General features: G+C 39.4%; 2 protein-coding genes across 3 annotated transcripts; both read right to left on the reverse strand.

The window, feature by feature from the left end:
• Window positions 1–283: 283 nt before the first annotated feature.
• LOC308696657 (NACHT, LRR and PYD domains-containing protein 1 homolog) lies at window positions 284–13,517 on the reverse strand. Its single transcript, XM_081375545.1, has 10 exons — window positions 13,125–13,517; window positions 7,770–9,474; window positions 6,964–7,041; window positions 6,773–6,847; window positions 6,475–6,618; window positions 6,226–6,381; window positions 3,939–4,028; window positions 3,413–3,523; window positions 1,556–3,332; window positions 284–1,460 (listed from the first exon to the last, which is right to left on the reverse strand). Exons 2-9 carry the CDS (start codon window positions 9,461–9,463, stop codon window positions 2,120–2,122), a joined length of 3,561 nt encoding a protein of 1,186 aa, XP_081231671.1. The 5' UTR covers window positions 9,464–9,474; window positions 13,125–13,517; the 3' UTR covers window positions 284–1,460; window positions 1,556–2,119.
• On the reverse strand, window positions 13,359–15,771 carry LOC308696658 (apoptosis-associated speck-like protein containing a CARD). Of its 2 annotated transcripts, XR_014030859.1 has the most exons (5): window positions 15,558–15,771; window positions 15,127–15,375; window positions 14,955–15,036; window positions 14,720–14,823; window positions 13,359–14,004 (listed from the first exon to the last, which is right to left on the reverse strand). XR_014030859.1 is itself a non-coding variant. In XM_081375546.1 (4 exons), exons 1-3 carry the CDS (start codon window positions 15,568–15,570, stop codon window positions 14,963–14,965), a joined length of 336 nt encoding a protein of 111 aa, XP_081231672.1. In that variant the 5' UTR covers window positions 15,571–15,749; the 3' UTR covers window positions 14,697–14,823; window positions 14,955–14,962. The 2 variants fall into 2 exon arrangements, 1 of the variants encoding a protein (XP_081231672.1); XM_081375546.1 differs by lacking the exon at window positions 13,359–14,004 and having other exon boundaries at window positions 14,697–14,823; window positions 15,558–15,749.
• Between the last annotated feature and the right edge of the window lie 1,063 nt (window positions 15,772–16,834).

Raw genomic sequence — 16,834 nt, forward strand, 5'->3', positions numbered from 1 at the left:
CTTTTGCGCGAGTGGGCGTGGCCAAATTAACTGTAATGAGCAAGCGTTTGAGAAGCTGGACATCTTGTTGGTTTTATACAAATTACTTAAACAGAAAATATTTGTTTTCGTTTTGAACCCGATCATTTAAAAGTACACACTTAAATGTTTATAAAGGTGTATGGCTCATAAATGTGTGACAAGTATTCGCTGAGTTTTGTTTCAGTTTATAGACGTGCTCAAGAAAAAAAAGTTCACCGCGACGGAGAGGCAGAACGCACACCCTGTTTATATTCTTTATTTTACAAAAGCACAATGTTTTGATTTGATTGTAAGTGGACACATACAAAAGTAGAAATATCACAGATTCTTTTTTTATATTTCTTTTTTCTGTATGACCATAAATGACGGAGTAATTTAAGTTTATAGTGCTACAATGTGGAGAAAATCCAGCAAAACGCGCCGGCGCGTTTGCCGACCTCAGAGGGTTTTAAATTAGTATGTGTGATTTCAGAATATAGTTCCTCATGAATTATTCTCTGCTCACGCAGTTTATCTGCAATGCTCTTCACATTTTTAACCCTTTGAATGAGAGCTGATCTGTGTTTATCAAAAAACCGAGCTTTCTCAATCTCAGAATTCAGTTTCGGCTCATCTTGGACTTGCCTTTGATTTAACTGGACAAGTTCGTCTTTCCATATTATGGCAGTCCACACAGATTTCTTGTCCTCTTCTCTGACAAGATTCATCTGTAGCCTACGTCACCAAGATGAACAGAAGCACCAGGAACCTCAAGAAGGTGCAGCGTTTTCATCCGAAATGGTCTGTCAGGTCTGGGATGGCTGATCGGATGACTTGATTTTTCATTCTGCTCAACTTTCTCTTTTGAACAAGTGTCATTCACTGGAAAAAAGTAGATGTGAAGAATGAGAGGATCTTTACAGCACATGTAGAGAAGAAGGTTACAGTGTTCTTCCCACTGTGTGAACCAGCTCATAATTAGAGTTGTAAGAGAGAAGGATGGTTGCAGTATTTTGGCATGATAACGGGTCAACTCTGCAGATTGTAAAGATATTCCTTCATCTCTTTTGCTGAGGAGCTTCACAGCATCTTTGAGAGAGGGGTCAGACTCTGCTAAACAGGCGTAATGAGGCAGATGGGCCTCCTCCAGTTTCCCTGAGATCACGGTCACATCGATCACTGGACCAATTCGCTCACACTGAAGCCTCTCCAGCTCTTCACTGAGGAAACGTCCATCCACTGCACGATACTGGAGAGTGACGTCACCAGCACAGACCCATCGCATTCTGGTCCTGCTGCACTCGAATCGACCCGCCTGAGTGCTGATCCTGAACTTTGACCCTCCTTCATCTGTACAGACTGACGGCTCCACCTGAACCCACTGATCACAGTCGACAATGTGAACACAAGACTGACAGTGAAGATCCATTTCAGAAGGTTCAGGCGCAGAGATGTTCAGCCTAGAGAACAGAGATGATAATGATAAATGAAATGACCAATGTATGAAAGATAAACATATACAAAGGTTTTTTTTAGAAAATAAAAATGATCTCACTCTTTCAGGTCTCCTAAAACCTTTGAAGAGAATCTACATATTTTCGTTACAGCTGTGTCTCCAGTCCTCTTCTGTGCACTGGTCAGTGGGTTTACTGCATGTGCTCATTTATAAAAATGGAGGAAGCCAGAATAAATTATAAAAAATGCTTAATATATCACCAATATGCTTTTCAAGCTTTTGAAACATCTTGTTTTTGTTAGATTTGTAGTTTAATAAAAAAGTGGTTAAATAAAAAATGTACTTAAAATGTCAAAGTATAATACAGTAAGATTAATTTACTACACAACTGTATAGAAATAAAACCTGTACAGAACCTTTGCATTCATTCACCTTATTCAATGTTCTTATCAGACAAGAATATATATTGCAGCAATCTTAGTGATTTGGTTTTTCATCTAATTTTTACAGGCAAGCAGACAATTAGCATTTTCTTTAATTACAACAATGAACATGTTTTGACTAAAATAGTCAAATACTCTGTAGTAATTTCTCCAGTTCATCACATGTAGTTTTCATGCCATTTTACAAATCATGTAAAATACAGTCATCTAGAAAATGAGTTTAAGAGTTCGATAAGGGCAGATGAATTAAAAGATTGGGATTTTCTTCCAGAAGAACAGAGATTAAAATTTCCTTCACAGCAACACTGCCTTTACGCACAATGCTGCAGATCTTTCTCATGCTTGCTTCTTCGGTTGAAGTCGGATGTGTGATTTCAGAATATATTTCCTCATGGATGATTTGTTTCTGAAGCAGTTCGTCTGCAATGGTTTTCACATTCTTAACGCTTCTGATAAGACCACTCCAATTTCTATCAAAAAATTTAGCTTTATCAAAGTTCACAGCCACTTGTGGAGTCTTATGTTGTTGTACATTTTGAAACCAACTAGACTCAGCTTTGTTTGGATCGATGTTGGTTAATTCTTTCCAAATTGTTGCAGTCCATACTGGTTTCTGATCATCCACTCGACTGAGAGTCATATTGATGTCATCGACCAGAGTTTGTTTGACCTGAAAGAAGTTTGGCTCAATGTCACCTCTTAGCTTGATCTCTTTCGGTTGGACAGAAGCTTCAGGAACCTCAAGACTGTGTTTTTTCATCATCTGCAGTGGGGTTTCAGGTCTTGAACACTTGATTTGATGACTTGGCTTTTCCTCTGTTTTAATTTTTTTTGCAAAAACAGAATCTGACGGAAAAAAATACACATGGAGAATGATGGGGTTCTTTTTTGTCATGAAGATAAGTAGATCACAGTGCACTTTCACTGCAATCCCTAGTTTCATAAGCACTGTTTCAGGAGAAAAATATGGTTGGAGTATTCTGGCATGAAAACGGGTCAACTCCACTGATTCCAAGGTTATTCCCTCATTTTCAACACTGAGGAGCTTCACAGCATCTTTGAGAGAGGGGTCAGACTCTGCTAAACAGGCGTAATGAGGCAGATGGGCTTCCTCCAGTTTCCCTGAGATCACGGTCACATCGATCACTGGACCAATTCGCTCACACTGAAGCCTCCCCAGCTCTTCACTGAGGAAACGTCCATCCACTGCACGATACTGGAGAGTGACGTCACCAGCGCAGACCCATCGCATTCTGGTCCTGCTGCACTCGAATCGACCCGCCTGAGTGCTGATCCTGAACTTTGACCCTCCTTCATCTGTACAGACTGACGGCTCCACCTGAACCCACTGATCACAGTCGACAATGCGAACACAAGACTGACACACTGGGAGCGGGTGAAGATCCAGTGCAGACATTTCAGAGACGTTCAGCCTAGAGAACAGAGACGTTTATGATAAATGAGATGATAAATGTATAAAACAGAAACATACAAAATTATAAGATGGTCTCACTCTTTCAGCTTATCCAAAACCTTTGGTTTGAAGTGAATCTTCACATTCTCATTACAGCTGTGACTCCAGTCCTGTTCTCTGCACTGATCAGTGAGTTTACTGCACTTCCTCCTTGATAGACATGGAGGAAACCAGAATAAATAAAAATGATAACCAATATGCTAGTGAATCCTTTGTAAGAAACCATAATATTGTCCAATATGGTGATTGTATTTCAAAATATGCAATTGGAGACCCTAAAATGGAGACTCCATTTACACTAGAGCTAATAAATCGCTGGTGGTGTGTGTAACCTCATCCTTAACCTATAACATCAGGAAAATTTACAAACTAAATGAAAACAATATTTAATTAGCTCAATACCCACTAATGTAATAACATTTTCGAAATTATTTCAGATATTTTCAATTGATAAAAGTTATGTAGATTTTTTATTTACTATCCTCATTTAATATTTTTGTGGTTTGAATCTAATTAAAATGCATCTAAACCAGGCATTACACAAATGCATGCTGAACACACATACCCTTCAATAATCACAGTGCAGTGTGGATCCATCAGTGATTTGTTCAGTAACTTCAATCCCTCCTCAAGCAGCAATCCAGTGACTCGGACACTACAATATTTGTTACACAAACATAAATAAGCAAAGAACCATCATAATATCATGCTATTAAAATGTGTTTTGCACTGCTTTCATACAACCCCAAATCAGAAAAAGTTGGGACACTGTACAAATTGTGAATAAAAACAGAAAGAAATGATGTGGAAGTTTCAAATTTCAATATTTTATTCAGAATACAACATAGATGACATATCAAATGTTTAAACTGAGAAAATGTATCATTGAAAAATAAGTTGATTTTAAATTTCATGGCATCAACACATTTAAAAAAAGATGGGACAAGGCCATGTTTACCACTGTGTGGCATCCCCTCTTCTTTTTATAACAGTCTGCAAACGTCTGGGGACTGAGGAGACAAGTTGCTCAAGTTTAGGAATAGGAATGTTGTCCCATTCTTGTCTAATACAGGCTTCTAGTTGCTCAACTGTCTTAGGTCTTCTTTGTTGCATCTTCCTCTTTATGATGCACCAAATGTTTTCTATGGGTGAAAGATCTGGACTGCAGGCTGGCCATTTCAGTACCCGGATCCTTCTACGCAGCCATGATATTGTAATTGATGCAGTATATGGTCTGGCATTGTCATGTTGGAAAATGTAAGGTCTTCCCTGAAAGAGACGACGTCTGGATGGGAGCATATGTTGTTCTAGAACTTGGATATACCTTTCAGCATTGATGGTGCCTTTCCAGATGTGTAAGCTGCCCATGGCACACGCACTCATGCAACCCCATACCATCAGAGATGCAGGCTTCTGAACTGAGCGCTGATAACAACTTGGGTTGTCCTTGTCCTCTTTAGTCCGGATGACATGGCGTCCCAGTTTTCCAAAAAGAACTTCAAATTTTGATTCGTCTGACCACAGAACAGTTTTCCACTTTGCCACAGTCCATTTTTAATGAGCCTTGGCCCAGAGAAAACACCTGCGCTTCTAGATCCTGTTTAAATATGGCTTCTTTTTTGACCTATAGAGTTTTAGCCGGCAACAGCGAATGGCACGGTGGATTGTGTTCACCGACAATGTTTTCTGGAAGTATTCCTGAGCCCATGTTGTGATTTCTATTACAGTAGCCTTCCTGTATGTGATGCAGTGCCGTCTAAGTGCCCGAAGATCACGGGCATCCAATACGGTTTACTGGCCTTAACCCTTACGCACAGAGATTGTTCCAGATTCTCTGAATCTTTGGATGATATTATGCACTGTAGATGATGATAACTTTAAACTCTTTGCAATTTTTCTCTGAGAAACTCCTTTCTGATATTGCTCCACTATTTTTCACCACAGCATTGGGGGAATTGGTGATCCTCTGCCCATCTTGACTTCTGAGAGACACTGCCACTCTGAGAGGCTCTTTTTATACCCAATCATGTTGCCAAATGACCTAAGTTGCAAATTGGTCCTCCAACTGTTCCTTATATGTACATTTAACTTTTCCGGCCTCTTATTGCTACCTGTCCCAACTTTTTTGGAATGTGTAGCTCTCATGAAATCCAAAATGAGACAATATTTGGCATGACATTTCAAAATGTCTCACTTTCAACATTTGATATGTTATCTATATTCTATTGTGAATAAAATATAAGTTTATGAGATTTGTAAATTATTTCATTCCTTTTTTACTCACAATTTGTACAGTGTCCCAACTTTTTCTGATTTGGGGTTGTAGCAAAAAATTTAATTATTTATAATAAGTGAGCATAGTTTGCCTGTAGCACACATTTAGCAGGCAGAGAGAGTTTAAACTATTAATTATGATAAACAAATATATAATTTGGATTGGTGGCATATTGATTCGTAGTTTCCAATGTTTCTGACTTTCCTTGAAACAAAAGAACATGTACTGAAGAAAATAGTTACTGGTTATATTACAATAAAAGAAGACTGGAGATTCTTAAATATGATGCAAAAATACCATAAAATCATCATAAAATTTTGTCCATATTATTTGGCCCCTATATTGCAAGTCATCTGAAGTCATACGATATATTTAAGCCCTATAAACTAAAGCCCTCACTTAAACATCTGCACCAGGTCTTGGGTGAGCTTATGAAAGTTTGCTACGTGAAGATGCCTTGGTTTGATATTAAATGCAAACACAGCTGTCAACTAAGCATTCAATAACTTTGTAGGGCCACTGTACCTGGTATCAGAGGACAAAAATCAATTTCATAAATAACAGCAAATCCTCGTACCTGAGCTCCTGTAGACTGGGGCAGGTCTGGATGAGGGAAATGATCCCAGAAGCCCAGCTCTCATTCAGACTGAACAACTTCAGATCCATTGTCTTCAAACCCACAGAGTGAAATGAAGACAGAAGCAAACTGACATGATCCTCAAGAGCTGAAGAGCTGCAAAAATATATTTGACCACAACATGTATAAATAACAGTAAAGCCACTGATGAGATAAATAAAGTCAATATTAAATTAATACTTTTCTTACTCTTCTGATAATTTTCCTGCCTTGCTGAGTGTCTGTAAGAAGAGTGTCCAGTCAGTGCTGGATATCTCGGAGTGTGAACATGTAAGACTGATATTGAAGACTGCTGGAAATGATGGATTCTTCTCTGAGGAACTCAAAGACAACCTGAAACAGACAGAGACGCAGAAGAACATTTGATAACAGCACCGTACAATGCTATGAATGACATCTGCTGTGTTCTGAAACATAAATTATTCTATAATTATGCTATGAATTATTCTTGATAAGAAATATTACAGTATGTGCAATAGTTTCTTACAAGATTTCTCCAGGAGTGACTGACAGATCAAGCGTCCATCTGGGACTCTCAGCGCTGTATTCATCCTCTTGAACTCTACCAAGTCATAGGACCAGATAACTTTTCAAACATTTCTTTTGAATGCAATAATTTATTAGTTGTCTTAATATTTCAAATAGCTTTATTGGAAGAAGGATGTTTGTTAAAATTACTTCAGTATTTTCAAGATTTTTGATTCACCAAGAATCTGGATCAAATCTCCAACTTCTGAAAGGTGTTTCACTGACAACCTTGAGTCAAAACAAATCATTTAAAAATTCAATGTTTTACTGAATAAAACATTTCAGCCATGACATAAATATAATATTTGGGTCAATGTCAAATAAGCATGTCCAAGATTAAGGAAAGGAGAAATCTCTTTAAAATCTAGTTTCACGGGTTTGTGTGCCCATATAATCTTAGCGTAAGTAGTAAACGGATTTGGCTTGCTGTCTGCTATAGAGGGGCTCAGAGAGGATATTCTACTCGAGCTCCGATTGCCCCCTATTACACAGGCAAAATATGGTACAAAAGGAGGAGAAGGGGAGGAGGAGGGATGCCGAAAGAACTAATGACGAGAAGTGGTAAGAGGCTGGTTTTTATACCCTGGTATTAATTAGAAGATTAGATGGGTGTACTCTTCCCGAAATTACGTTAATAACTTCACTTAAACTTCGGGGCATAGAGATCTCATCTTTCTACTTCTGTCACGACAACTCTCTGAGAGATTGGCATGGTAATGGTAAATATTGCGATGTTAATGTATTTGGACTTGGCGGAATAGATCTGCTACACTGCTGCTGCTGCAGAGCAAGTACTGAGACTTGCTACTTCCAATAAATTCACAGACATTGCTGTGAGCATGTAAGACATTCTGCTGCTGCTGCTATCATTTACTGTTTTATTATTATGTCACTGACAGTTTCGATAAATAATTACATTTCATTCTACAGGTGTTTCTCCACACAAACACACTGACCTCAGAGTCTCACACATACACAGTGCTGGCTGAAGAATCTTGAGTTTATCAGCTGTTAAATCACAGTACATGAGGTTCAGGTCTCTGATGTATGGACAGAACTGAAGACAGTACAGCAGCACCCAACAGTCTGTGCTCCTCAGGAAAATGTTAGACAGATCCATGGATTCCCAATCTGCCAAAGCTCTCCTCACAAACACCTCATCATGGAGCTCATACAGACAGGTGAGGACAAGAAGCTCATAACCATGCTGTCTTCTCAATGTAAGAATACTTTCCTGCAGGCTTTTCTTCAGTGTCATGTTGTGAGGAACAGTCCACTTTTCAAAGAGTGAGCTGCACACCTTCTCATTAAAGAGACCACAGAGAAACATCATGACTGAAGGAATGGGATTTGATCTTTCTGGAGATGGTCTGCCAATTCTATTCTCCGATTTCAGTAAGTTCAACAGCGCACTGGTTATCCAGTAGGACTTTTTTTTATCCAGTAAAACATAATAAAGAGCAGTGAAGAACTCCTGAAAGCTGAAATGCATAAATTTGATTTTTATTTTCAAACTATCTCTAGTCAAGAACAGACTAGTAGCAGTATCTAGGCCAGTCTCGGCCACACTCTTTTTATCAAAAAGGACTTGCTGCTCCTTCACCCCTCTCTCTGCCAGTTGGCCCAGACTCCTCAGCATGGTGAGGACAGACTGACTCTGGCCATGATGCTCCAGTAGAGTGGACACAAAGTGAACATATATGGAGGTGGTTGTCTTTAGTTCTGCCATCACATGATCACCATCTGTAATGTGCTTCTTCAGACAAAAACAGACCATCCAACACAGCAAAGGCACAGAGCAAGTCGTCAGGAGACCTTCATTTGCTTTCACACTCTCATATGTTTTCTTGAAGAGTTGCTCATCCTGAAAAGACTTGCGGAAGTACTCCTGCACCCCTCTCTCAGAGAAGCCCACAATCTCAGTGAAACGCTGAGGTCCTTTGAGGAGATTCATCACTGCATCATCAGCTATAGATCTCGTAGTTACAAGCACAAATGATTCAGGCAGCAAGACTCCCCTCAACAGGTTCCTAAGAATAACCATAGGTTGCGCTCTCGTGGATGTATTAGTGTGTGGTGTGAAATGAATGGGTGAATTATATACATAATCATCCAATCCATCAATGAGGAAGAGGACTTTCTCTGGTGTTAACTCTAGTATCCGTGATATCTGATTTGCTGGTAAACTGCAACTCCAGCTCAAGAGCTCAAACAAGTTCATCGTCTTAGAAATACACTTCAGCTCTTCACTCTTCAACAGAAAAACCACATCAAAGTGTTCAGAGTAAAGTTCTCCAGAAGCCCAGTCCAACATGATCTTCTGTAACGTGAAGGATTTACCTCTTCCAGAATCACCACTGAGAATCACAGTTTTCGGTGTGTTTCCGTCACTGTCGGGACTGAACAGCTGGTCTATTCTGATGCTGTGATTCTTGTCATTTGATAACAGTTGAGATGATGTTTTTGTACCAGAAGTGTGAGCAGACCTCACATGTTTACGATAGTATTTCTCATTCTGCTCTTTGCTTCTCTGAATGATCACTGGTTCAGTGTAATGGGCGGCCAGTTCCACACGTTCATCAGATGGATGGTTATACTTGGGAACAAAGCTACATTTATCAATGACTGAAGACTTGTACTGAAGAATCATGTCACTCCAATCTACAGAAAAACACAAATGATTGACTTATCAATGGTTATTAATGGTTAAAATAACATTTTCACAAAACAGTCAGTATTAAGCTGCTGTCACATTAGCATGATTTTGTGGAAAAAAGGTATATTGTGTATTGTCAATAGTCTAGTAATGTAAGCTAAGCTCACACAGAAGTCACTTTCAAAACAAACATCTTTCCATTCTTCAATGCAGGTAATTCACGTGACCAACTTGGAATAGAGTTAAATCTGTGTGGGGAATATATAGACCATTTGGGTGTTTGCAAACAGCAATGACATGTTTTGTGGGCGGAGGCCTACCTGGTGGAAGAAAATTACAGTTCTGTAGCAGCCGTTTGTGGAAACCACGGAATAAAAAAATAAAAAGTAATTTCGAGGTTATACCACACTTCTGCTACCTTTTTTCCTCGCAATTCCGAGTTTATATCTCAAATTTCTGACTTTTTATCACAAATTTCAAGTTTATATCTCTTATTTAATCTAAGAAAAAAAGGGAAGGTGAGACATATTACAGTCCCTACTTCACTGTACCCAAGAAAGGCGGTGGGTTATGACTGATCTTGGACCTGCGAGTTTTAAATCAGAGTCTCCACAAGCTACTATTCAAAATGCTCACACAGAAACGCATTTTCGAATGCATCCGTCCCCGAGATTGGTTTGCAGCGATCTGAAGGATGCATATTTTCTCTCGATTTTCTCGGTGTCACGATTCTTCCTCGACACAGGCCGTTTCTGCACTTTGCGTTCGAGGGTCAAGCATAGCAGTACAAGGTCCTGCCCTTTGGGCTGTCCCTGTCTCCCCCTGTCTTCACAAAAGTCACGGAGGGGGCCCTTCTTCCCATTCCCTTGTTCGCATCCTCAACTATCTCGACGACTGGCTCATACTAGCACACTCTCGAGATCAGTTATACGAATACAGGGACCTCGTGCTCAGGCACCTCAGCCAATTGGGTCTTCAGGTCAACTGGGAAAAGAGTAAACTTTCCCCCGTGCAGAGAATCTATTTTCTCGGTATGGATTTGGATTCGGTCGCACGGTCGTACAGAGGAATGTGCTCAGTCGGTGCTGAACTGCTTGAACACGTTCAAAGGCAGGGTGGCGGTCCCACTGAGATTTTTTCAGAGGCTCCTGGGGCATATGGCAGCAGCAACAGCGGTAACTCTGCTCGGGCTGCTCCATATGAGATCGCTTCAGCACTGGCTTCACGGCCGAGTCCTGAGATGGGCGTGGCATCACGGCACTTACCGGGTGACAATCACACCGGCGTGCCTCCAGACCTTTTACCAGTGGTCAGACCCCTCGTTCCTGCGGGCAGGAGTGCCCTTGGAACAGGTGTCCAGGCATACTGTGGTGTCCACAGATGCCTCTGCCACCGACTGAGGAGCCACGTACAACGGGCTTGCAGTGTCAGGGGTGTGGACGGGCCCCCAACTGTTTAACACCATCACTTCAGAGCGGACGGTGCCTACGAGACATGCGTACGCCTTGAAGTGGATCCTGTTCGTTGAGTGGTGTTCTTCTCACCGAGAGGACCCCCGAAAATGTTCGATAGGGTCCGTTATTTATTTCTTGCAGCAAGGGTTGGAGTGGAGGCTGTCTCCCTCCACCCTCAAAGTACATGCTGCCGCTATTTCAGCATATCACGACCACATAGATGGCAAAATAGTTGGAAAGCACAACCTGACGGTTAAATCCTCCTCGACCCACCTCTATACCCTCTTGGGACCTTTCCCTGGTGCTTCGAGGACTCCAGGATGCTCCCTTTGAGCCTTTGCAATCAGCAGACTTAAATCTTCTCTCCATGAAGACTTCGCTGCTGGTTCCACTGGCCTCTATCAAGAGGGTAGGGACAAATCAAAGGCCAAGAGTTCGGGCCGGGTGACAACCATGTTGTACGGAGACCCCGGCCTGGCTATGTGCCCAAGGTTCCTAGCACTCCATGCTCACTCCACGAGAGGCGTTGCATCTTCCTGGGCACTGGCACGTGGCTCCTCGCTAACAGATATCTGTAGAGCTGAGGCTGGACGACACCTAACACGTTCCGTAGATATTATAGCCTACATGTAGAGCTGGTCTCCTCCCGTGTTCTCAGCCTAAACAGGTAGAAGCACTGAGAGGCCTGGCTCTGTCGGCTTACTGTGCCTTACTGCGACGGATTATCTGTTGAATCCTTGAGAACTGGGTCTAGGCTGGGACCCATATGTGTGACCCTGCATATGTGAATTCTTCCATGGCTGCTCCTAAACGGAAGCCCTTGTCTTTCCCTTGGGCTAAGTCACCCAGTATTTCATATGCAGTACAACCTTTGGGTTAGTCCATATGTATATCTCTACATAACTCCTTCGGGGAAGAATGTGGGTTCAGCAGAGTTCTCCTTCCTAACAGAAAGGGCACGCATTCCCAGTGTTATCCAATAATCTCACTGTATGGTTTATCACAGAACAACAGTGACATATATACTCTGTGTAAGCCCTCTCCTATCCTCCTATTTTGTGGAGGTGTACAACTTTGTCTCTAGTGTCTTTGGACAGCTCTTTGGTCTTGGCCATGTTAGTAGTTGGATTCTTACTGATTGTATGGGGTGGACAGGTGTCTTTATGCAGCTAACGACCTCAAACAGGTGCATCTAATTTAGGATAATAAATGGAGTGGAGGTGGACATTTTAAAGGCAGACTAACAGGTCTTTGAGGGTCAGAATTCTAGCTGATAGACAGGTGTTCAAATACTTATTTGCAGCTGTATCATACAAATAAATAGTCAAAAAATCATACATTGTGATTTCTGGATTTTTTTTAGATTATGTCTCTCACAGTGGAGATGCACCTACGATGACAATTTCAGACCCCTCCATGATTTCTAAGTGGGAGAACTTGCAAAATAGCAGGGTGTTCAAATACTTATTTTCCTCACTGTATATATATAAAACTGTTATTTTAAATTGTAATTATATTTCATAATATTACAGCGCATGTGCAAGTGACTTTAGCACTTGAAAGCAAAGTCCCCTAGATAGTGTGCATGTACCGAACGCATCTTTACATGCTCACGGCCAAAAGGGTATACTTTGAAAGGCTTGTGCACTCAACTGTGCAAGTGATTGAGTGGAATGTGAAAAATTAAGTATACCCGGGCATATCGCGTTACAAAATTGTTACATCCCACAAAGGTACTAACTATGTTACTTAATTACTTTTTATGGAAAGTAATGTTACATTACATTTTTTTACCTGAGACTTAAAAAGTAACTCAAATATTAATGTGTAAATTTATAAAGTAATGTGTTACTAATCTGATTATGTAACTCTAGCAAAGCACCAAACTGAGCCACTGACATCCTGAAGTAAACTATGAATTGCTCTGTATAACCCCGCAGCTCCTTGATAAGGAGGTGGAACTCTTTTTCCTTTCTACGCAATCTCAGGATTGGATGATGGACCCAATATTTCCTCTATCTTTTTCTCTTTTTAAGAAGAGAGAGGACAACTAAATCATCCTCACTGCTTGTAGACTCCATTTTTTTTCACAACGGATTAATATGCATCAGACTCAGAGTGCAAGGTTAATGTTTGTCGAATTTTTAGGATGACAAATATCCCTTGGCTGAAATTGCTTTTGGGGAAGGAGAATTCCCTACCTTTGCATGGCTTCTGCTTCTCTCCTTTATGGTTGTGCTTGCTGCTTTTTGGCTTCTGCTTTTCTCCTTTATGTTCAAGCTCACTCCTTTTTGTGGACAACCTGTCAAAACCCACAAATTCAAGAAAGATTCATATATATATTTGCAGTCTTGTTACTACAATTTTGGGAAAAAATATAATATAAGTAATATGTCGACTGGCATGGGTTAAAAATTAACAAAGACTTTTTTTTTCTGTTCCAAATCCATTCTTTTTATTTCCCCGTCTCCTCCATCTCTCAGGTAACATTCTGGGCTCAATTAACTGTACATGTTTCATCATTTCAGACATCTATTCTGTAATAGTTGCAAGTGTAACCATAAGTTATTATGACTTATGTCTTTAGGTCTTGCCACACACTGTACATTGTACACATTATTGAGAAATAACTGACAGATTCTGTAAAATATTGGCTACTACTCATGTGCTGGACAAAAGTATTTATTCTTCTTTAAATCCAAATATAAAAAAGTCACTAAAAGTAGAAAAAATATATTTAAAAGTAAAAATTTCGTCAGAATTCATAATAAAATAATACCCCTTATTTTTTAACTTCAACATTTCTCTGATATAGGCTATATGGAATATAGAATCACTAAATGTCCCAGCTAGAGGAAGCAATATTAAGGCCATCAGTATTTTTGTTTTATTCACGTCTGCAAAATATTACAACCATTCAAACACAATTGCACACATAGCTTGAGGTAAACCTCGCTCATAAGTAAAAGGTCATTCTACTTAGCTGTGCTCATTCATGCAAGTGAGGAGAAAGACAGAAATCTCCCAGATCAAGAGCCCGCTGCTTCATTCAGATGTATGTATACCTTGGGCATCGATGTGCTGTAACACACCAGACACCTTTCAACCTTCTAGAAATCAGAGTCTAGAATAATCACATTTAGCCATTTATTTGACAGGTAAGAATAATGCCATTTACAAAATGAAGAAATAAAAAAGAACAATGTAAACCAATTCACAAAGTGATACCTTTATCAAGGAGAAGAGAATCCTTATGGAATGTAAAAACGGATGCACAATAATTATGTCAATGTGTTGTGAAAGGAAATGAACAGTAAAGGCAATCAAAGGCATAAAGGCAGCTCTAATGACATGAAGGTGAATATATGACACTATTGTGACATCATCACTGATGTAAGTCAATGGAGGATTTTCAAAAAATAATCTCAAATTCATTTACTTTGCAAGCACTGTAAAATCATTCCTTATTTCTTTTTCTTTTTTAAAATCATCTTATTAATATAAAGGCTTTTTCATTTGAATATATTCAAGTCGAATACCTATAGATGATGATGTATAAAATGTTGACTTTATAGTATTAAAAGAGCAGCATAAAAATGATTATGGCTTTAAAATGTTCACCTAAAAAATAAAGCTTTTCTTCCATGTAACACAAGGTCAAATGTTCCAAAAAAGACAAACTTTACTTTCATACATTTCAAATGTGTAACACAGCCTACAAATTCTGGTATATTAAATCAAGACAATTAGAATTTTTTTTTCATGACAAAGTTGAACTGTTCCTTTCGTTTTTAACCTTCTTTCATGTTCACGTGGCTGAATCTTCTCTCTTTTTTCACATTAGGTCTGTAAAGTCTTGCACAGTACTGTCTGTTGTTGAGCATCAAGAATATCAGCAATCTGTAAACATAACATTAAAAGTTTGCTTTGCTCTCCAGTAAGAATATTCCTATTGTTTGATTTCAGAGCATAAGAATTTGACATGTGTATTAATACAGTAGGCCTACATAACATGCAATTGATATACTCACTGTTCAGTTCACTGTAGCTGCATTCTCTCCTGCAGGTTCTGCTCACTGCTGTCCACCTCACATGTGTTTTCAGTAACACCACCTGTTACCATCAACCACAGGACAGGACAGGTCATATTAGACTACCTGGTTTGAGTTTATCTCAAATAATAGCAACTGTAGATTCTCTCACCCAGGTCTTTGAAGAGGAATTTTTCATGAATTTTCAGCGCATAATAAAAATCATGTTTCACTCTGTCTCCTCCGGCTTCTAGTGCTTCATAGAGCTTTCTCATTTTTTCTGGATTGATTTTTTCTGCTCCGATCTCTAAATATTTTTCATCATGTATCATGTCTTTATTTTTTAGCTCATCTGCTATTGGCATCACTGATGTAACCCTTTGAATAAGCGCTGCACGGTTCCTATTCACAAACTGGGCCTCTGTGGATAAAAGAATGAATTAGCTATCACTGAAACAAAGGCTATTATTTAAAAGTTTTCGTAACTCAGTGTTATAAAAATAAACCGGTTAATCGTCTAATTGTACAAAATAAAGATTTGGATTAGTTTCAAACTATTTTGAGTTTGGCAACTAATCAAATCGCGCCGTTTCTCTCACTTACCAAAGCTGCTCATCCTGTTGAATAACTTGATCCGCGAATTAAAATATGCCGAACAGCCACGTAGGCTACTACTTAGGTTAGGCTATAACTCTTAAATAAAATAAAAAAAAACTTTTTTTAATCTGCCGCGTTGGCAAAATGAAGCCTATTTTCAACTGAACTAGTTTGATGTAAAGAAAGGGTTGCAGTTCCTGTTTAAAAACGAAAGCACTTCAATATAACATATAGGCTGGGCGTAGCCTATGACATTACGTCAATCACCCTTAGTACACTGTATATCTAGGCTATCTATGGTATTTGATAAAATAAGAGACTGGATGATTTACGTTTGGTCTACAACGTTTTTTTAAATAATTTCCACCCATAGCGGAGTTTCTGCATTGTGTAGCAACATCTGTCTGCATTTTTATTAACATAGGCTTTATTTCGTTTCTACAGGCAATAAGGAATTATTTAACTAAAAAAAATAGCCTATCGCATTTGGCGTGGAGAGTTTTGGACCGATACAGATACTTAATTAACGCGTAGGCTATCATACGTAGGCTATACGCGGTATAATTGTTGTCTATCACACAAGAGTAGCCTAGTAACTTAACTTGATTGTTCTTCTCGTACAGATAGGCCTAGTCAAGCAACAAAACTATTCCGGATATGGTTTGGTCACTGCCAACCTGACAGTCCAAACTCATTCCTGTGAAGCAGAATGCACATAAATGTTTGAATGTGCTTTCAGTCTTCTCACGTCTTTTCCACGCGTCCACTTGAAAGGGATATTGCGTCACTCAACACTCATATAACGACACATTTCATCCTCACATTTGTGTTTTTTATTAAAATACACTTTGCCTTAATATATAGTGATTTTTTGTCACAAATATTTGAACATATAACTAACAATTTCTTTAAAATAAACACTTTCTTGTGGGGAAAACAAAGACATTAATTGACATGCTTTAAACATGCTTTTTAAATGGCACATGAGTTTCGTTAACAGGACAGAGAAAACATGCGTCCATCTTCTGCTTAGAAACCTTGTAAAAAAAAAAATAATAAAGTTGCCTGAGATTGACCAATACACATTTTGATTAGTTAAATATTTGAGTATTAGATTCAGTGTTGAAAAACATGTTCAATAAGAGTTAAAACGAGCAAATGTCACCCATTCGGTGGAATTGCCCATATGTGAATATAATGCTGGCAGTGGCAGGTCGTAGCGCCACTTCCGGTGGCATCGCCAGATGCCGTGGCAGCTGCCAGTCGTTTCTGGCAGCTGCCAG

This window comes from Scardinius erythrophthalmus (assembly GCF_964197995.2).
Source record: "Scardinius erythrophthalmus genome assembly, chromosome: 9".
NCBI classification, from domain to species: Eukaryota; Metazoa; Chordata; class Actinopteri; order Cypriniformes; family Leuciscidae; genus Scardinius; species Scardinius erythrophthalmus.

Bases quoted from the DNA above. Each gene is read 5' to 3' on its own strand.
- LOC308696657 (XM_081375545.1), bottom strand. From the start codon at position 9,463: ATGATTCTTCAGTACAAGTCTTCAGTCATTGATAAATGTAGCTTTGTT. The intron at 7,042-7,769 runs GTCAGTGTGTTT...TTTTGACTCAAG, and splicing joins TGTATGTGTGAGACTCTGAG to GTTGTCAGTGAAACACCTTT. The intron at 3,333-3,412 runs GTGAGACCATCT...TCTGTTCTCTAG, and splicing joins GTTTTGGATAAGCTGAAAGA to GCTGAACGTCTCTGAAATGT.
- LOC308696658 (XM_081375546.1), bottom strand. The intron at 15,037-15,126 runs GTGAGAGAATCT...TGATGGTAACAG, and splicing joins ATTCCTCTTCAAAGACCTGG to GTGGTGTTACTGAAAACACA.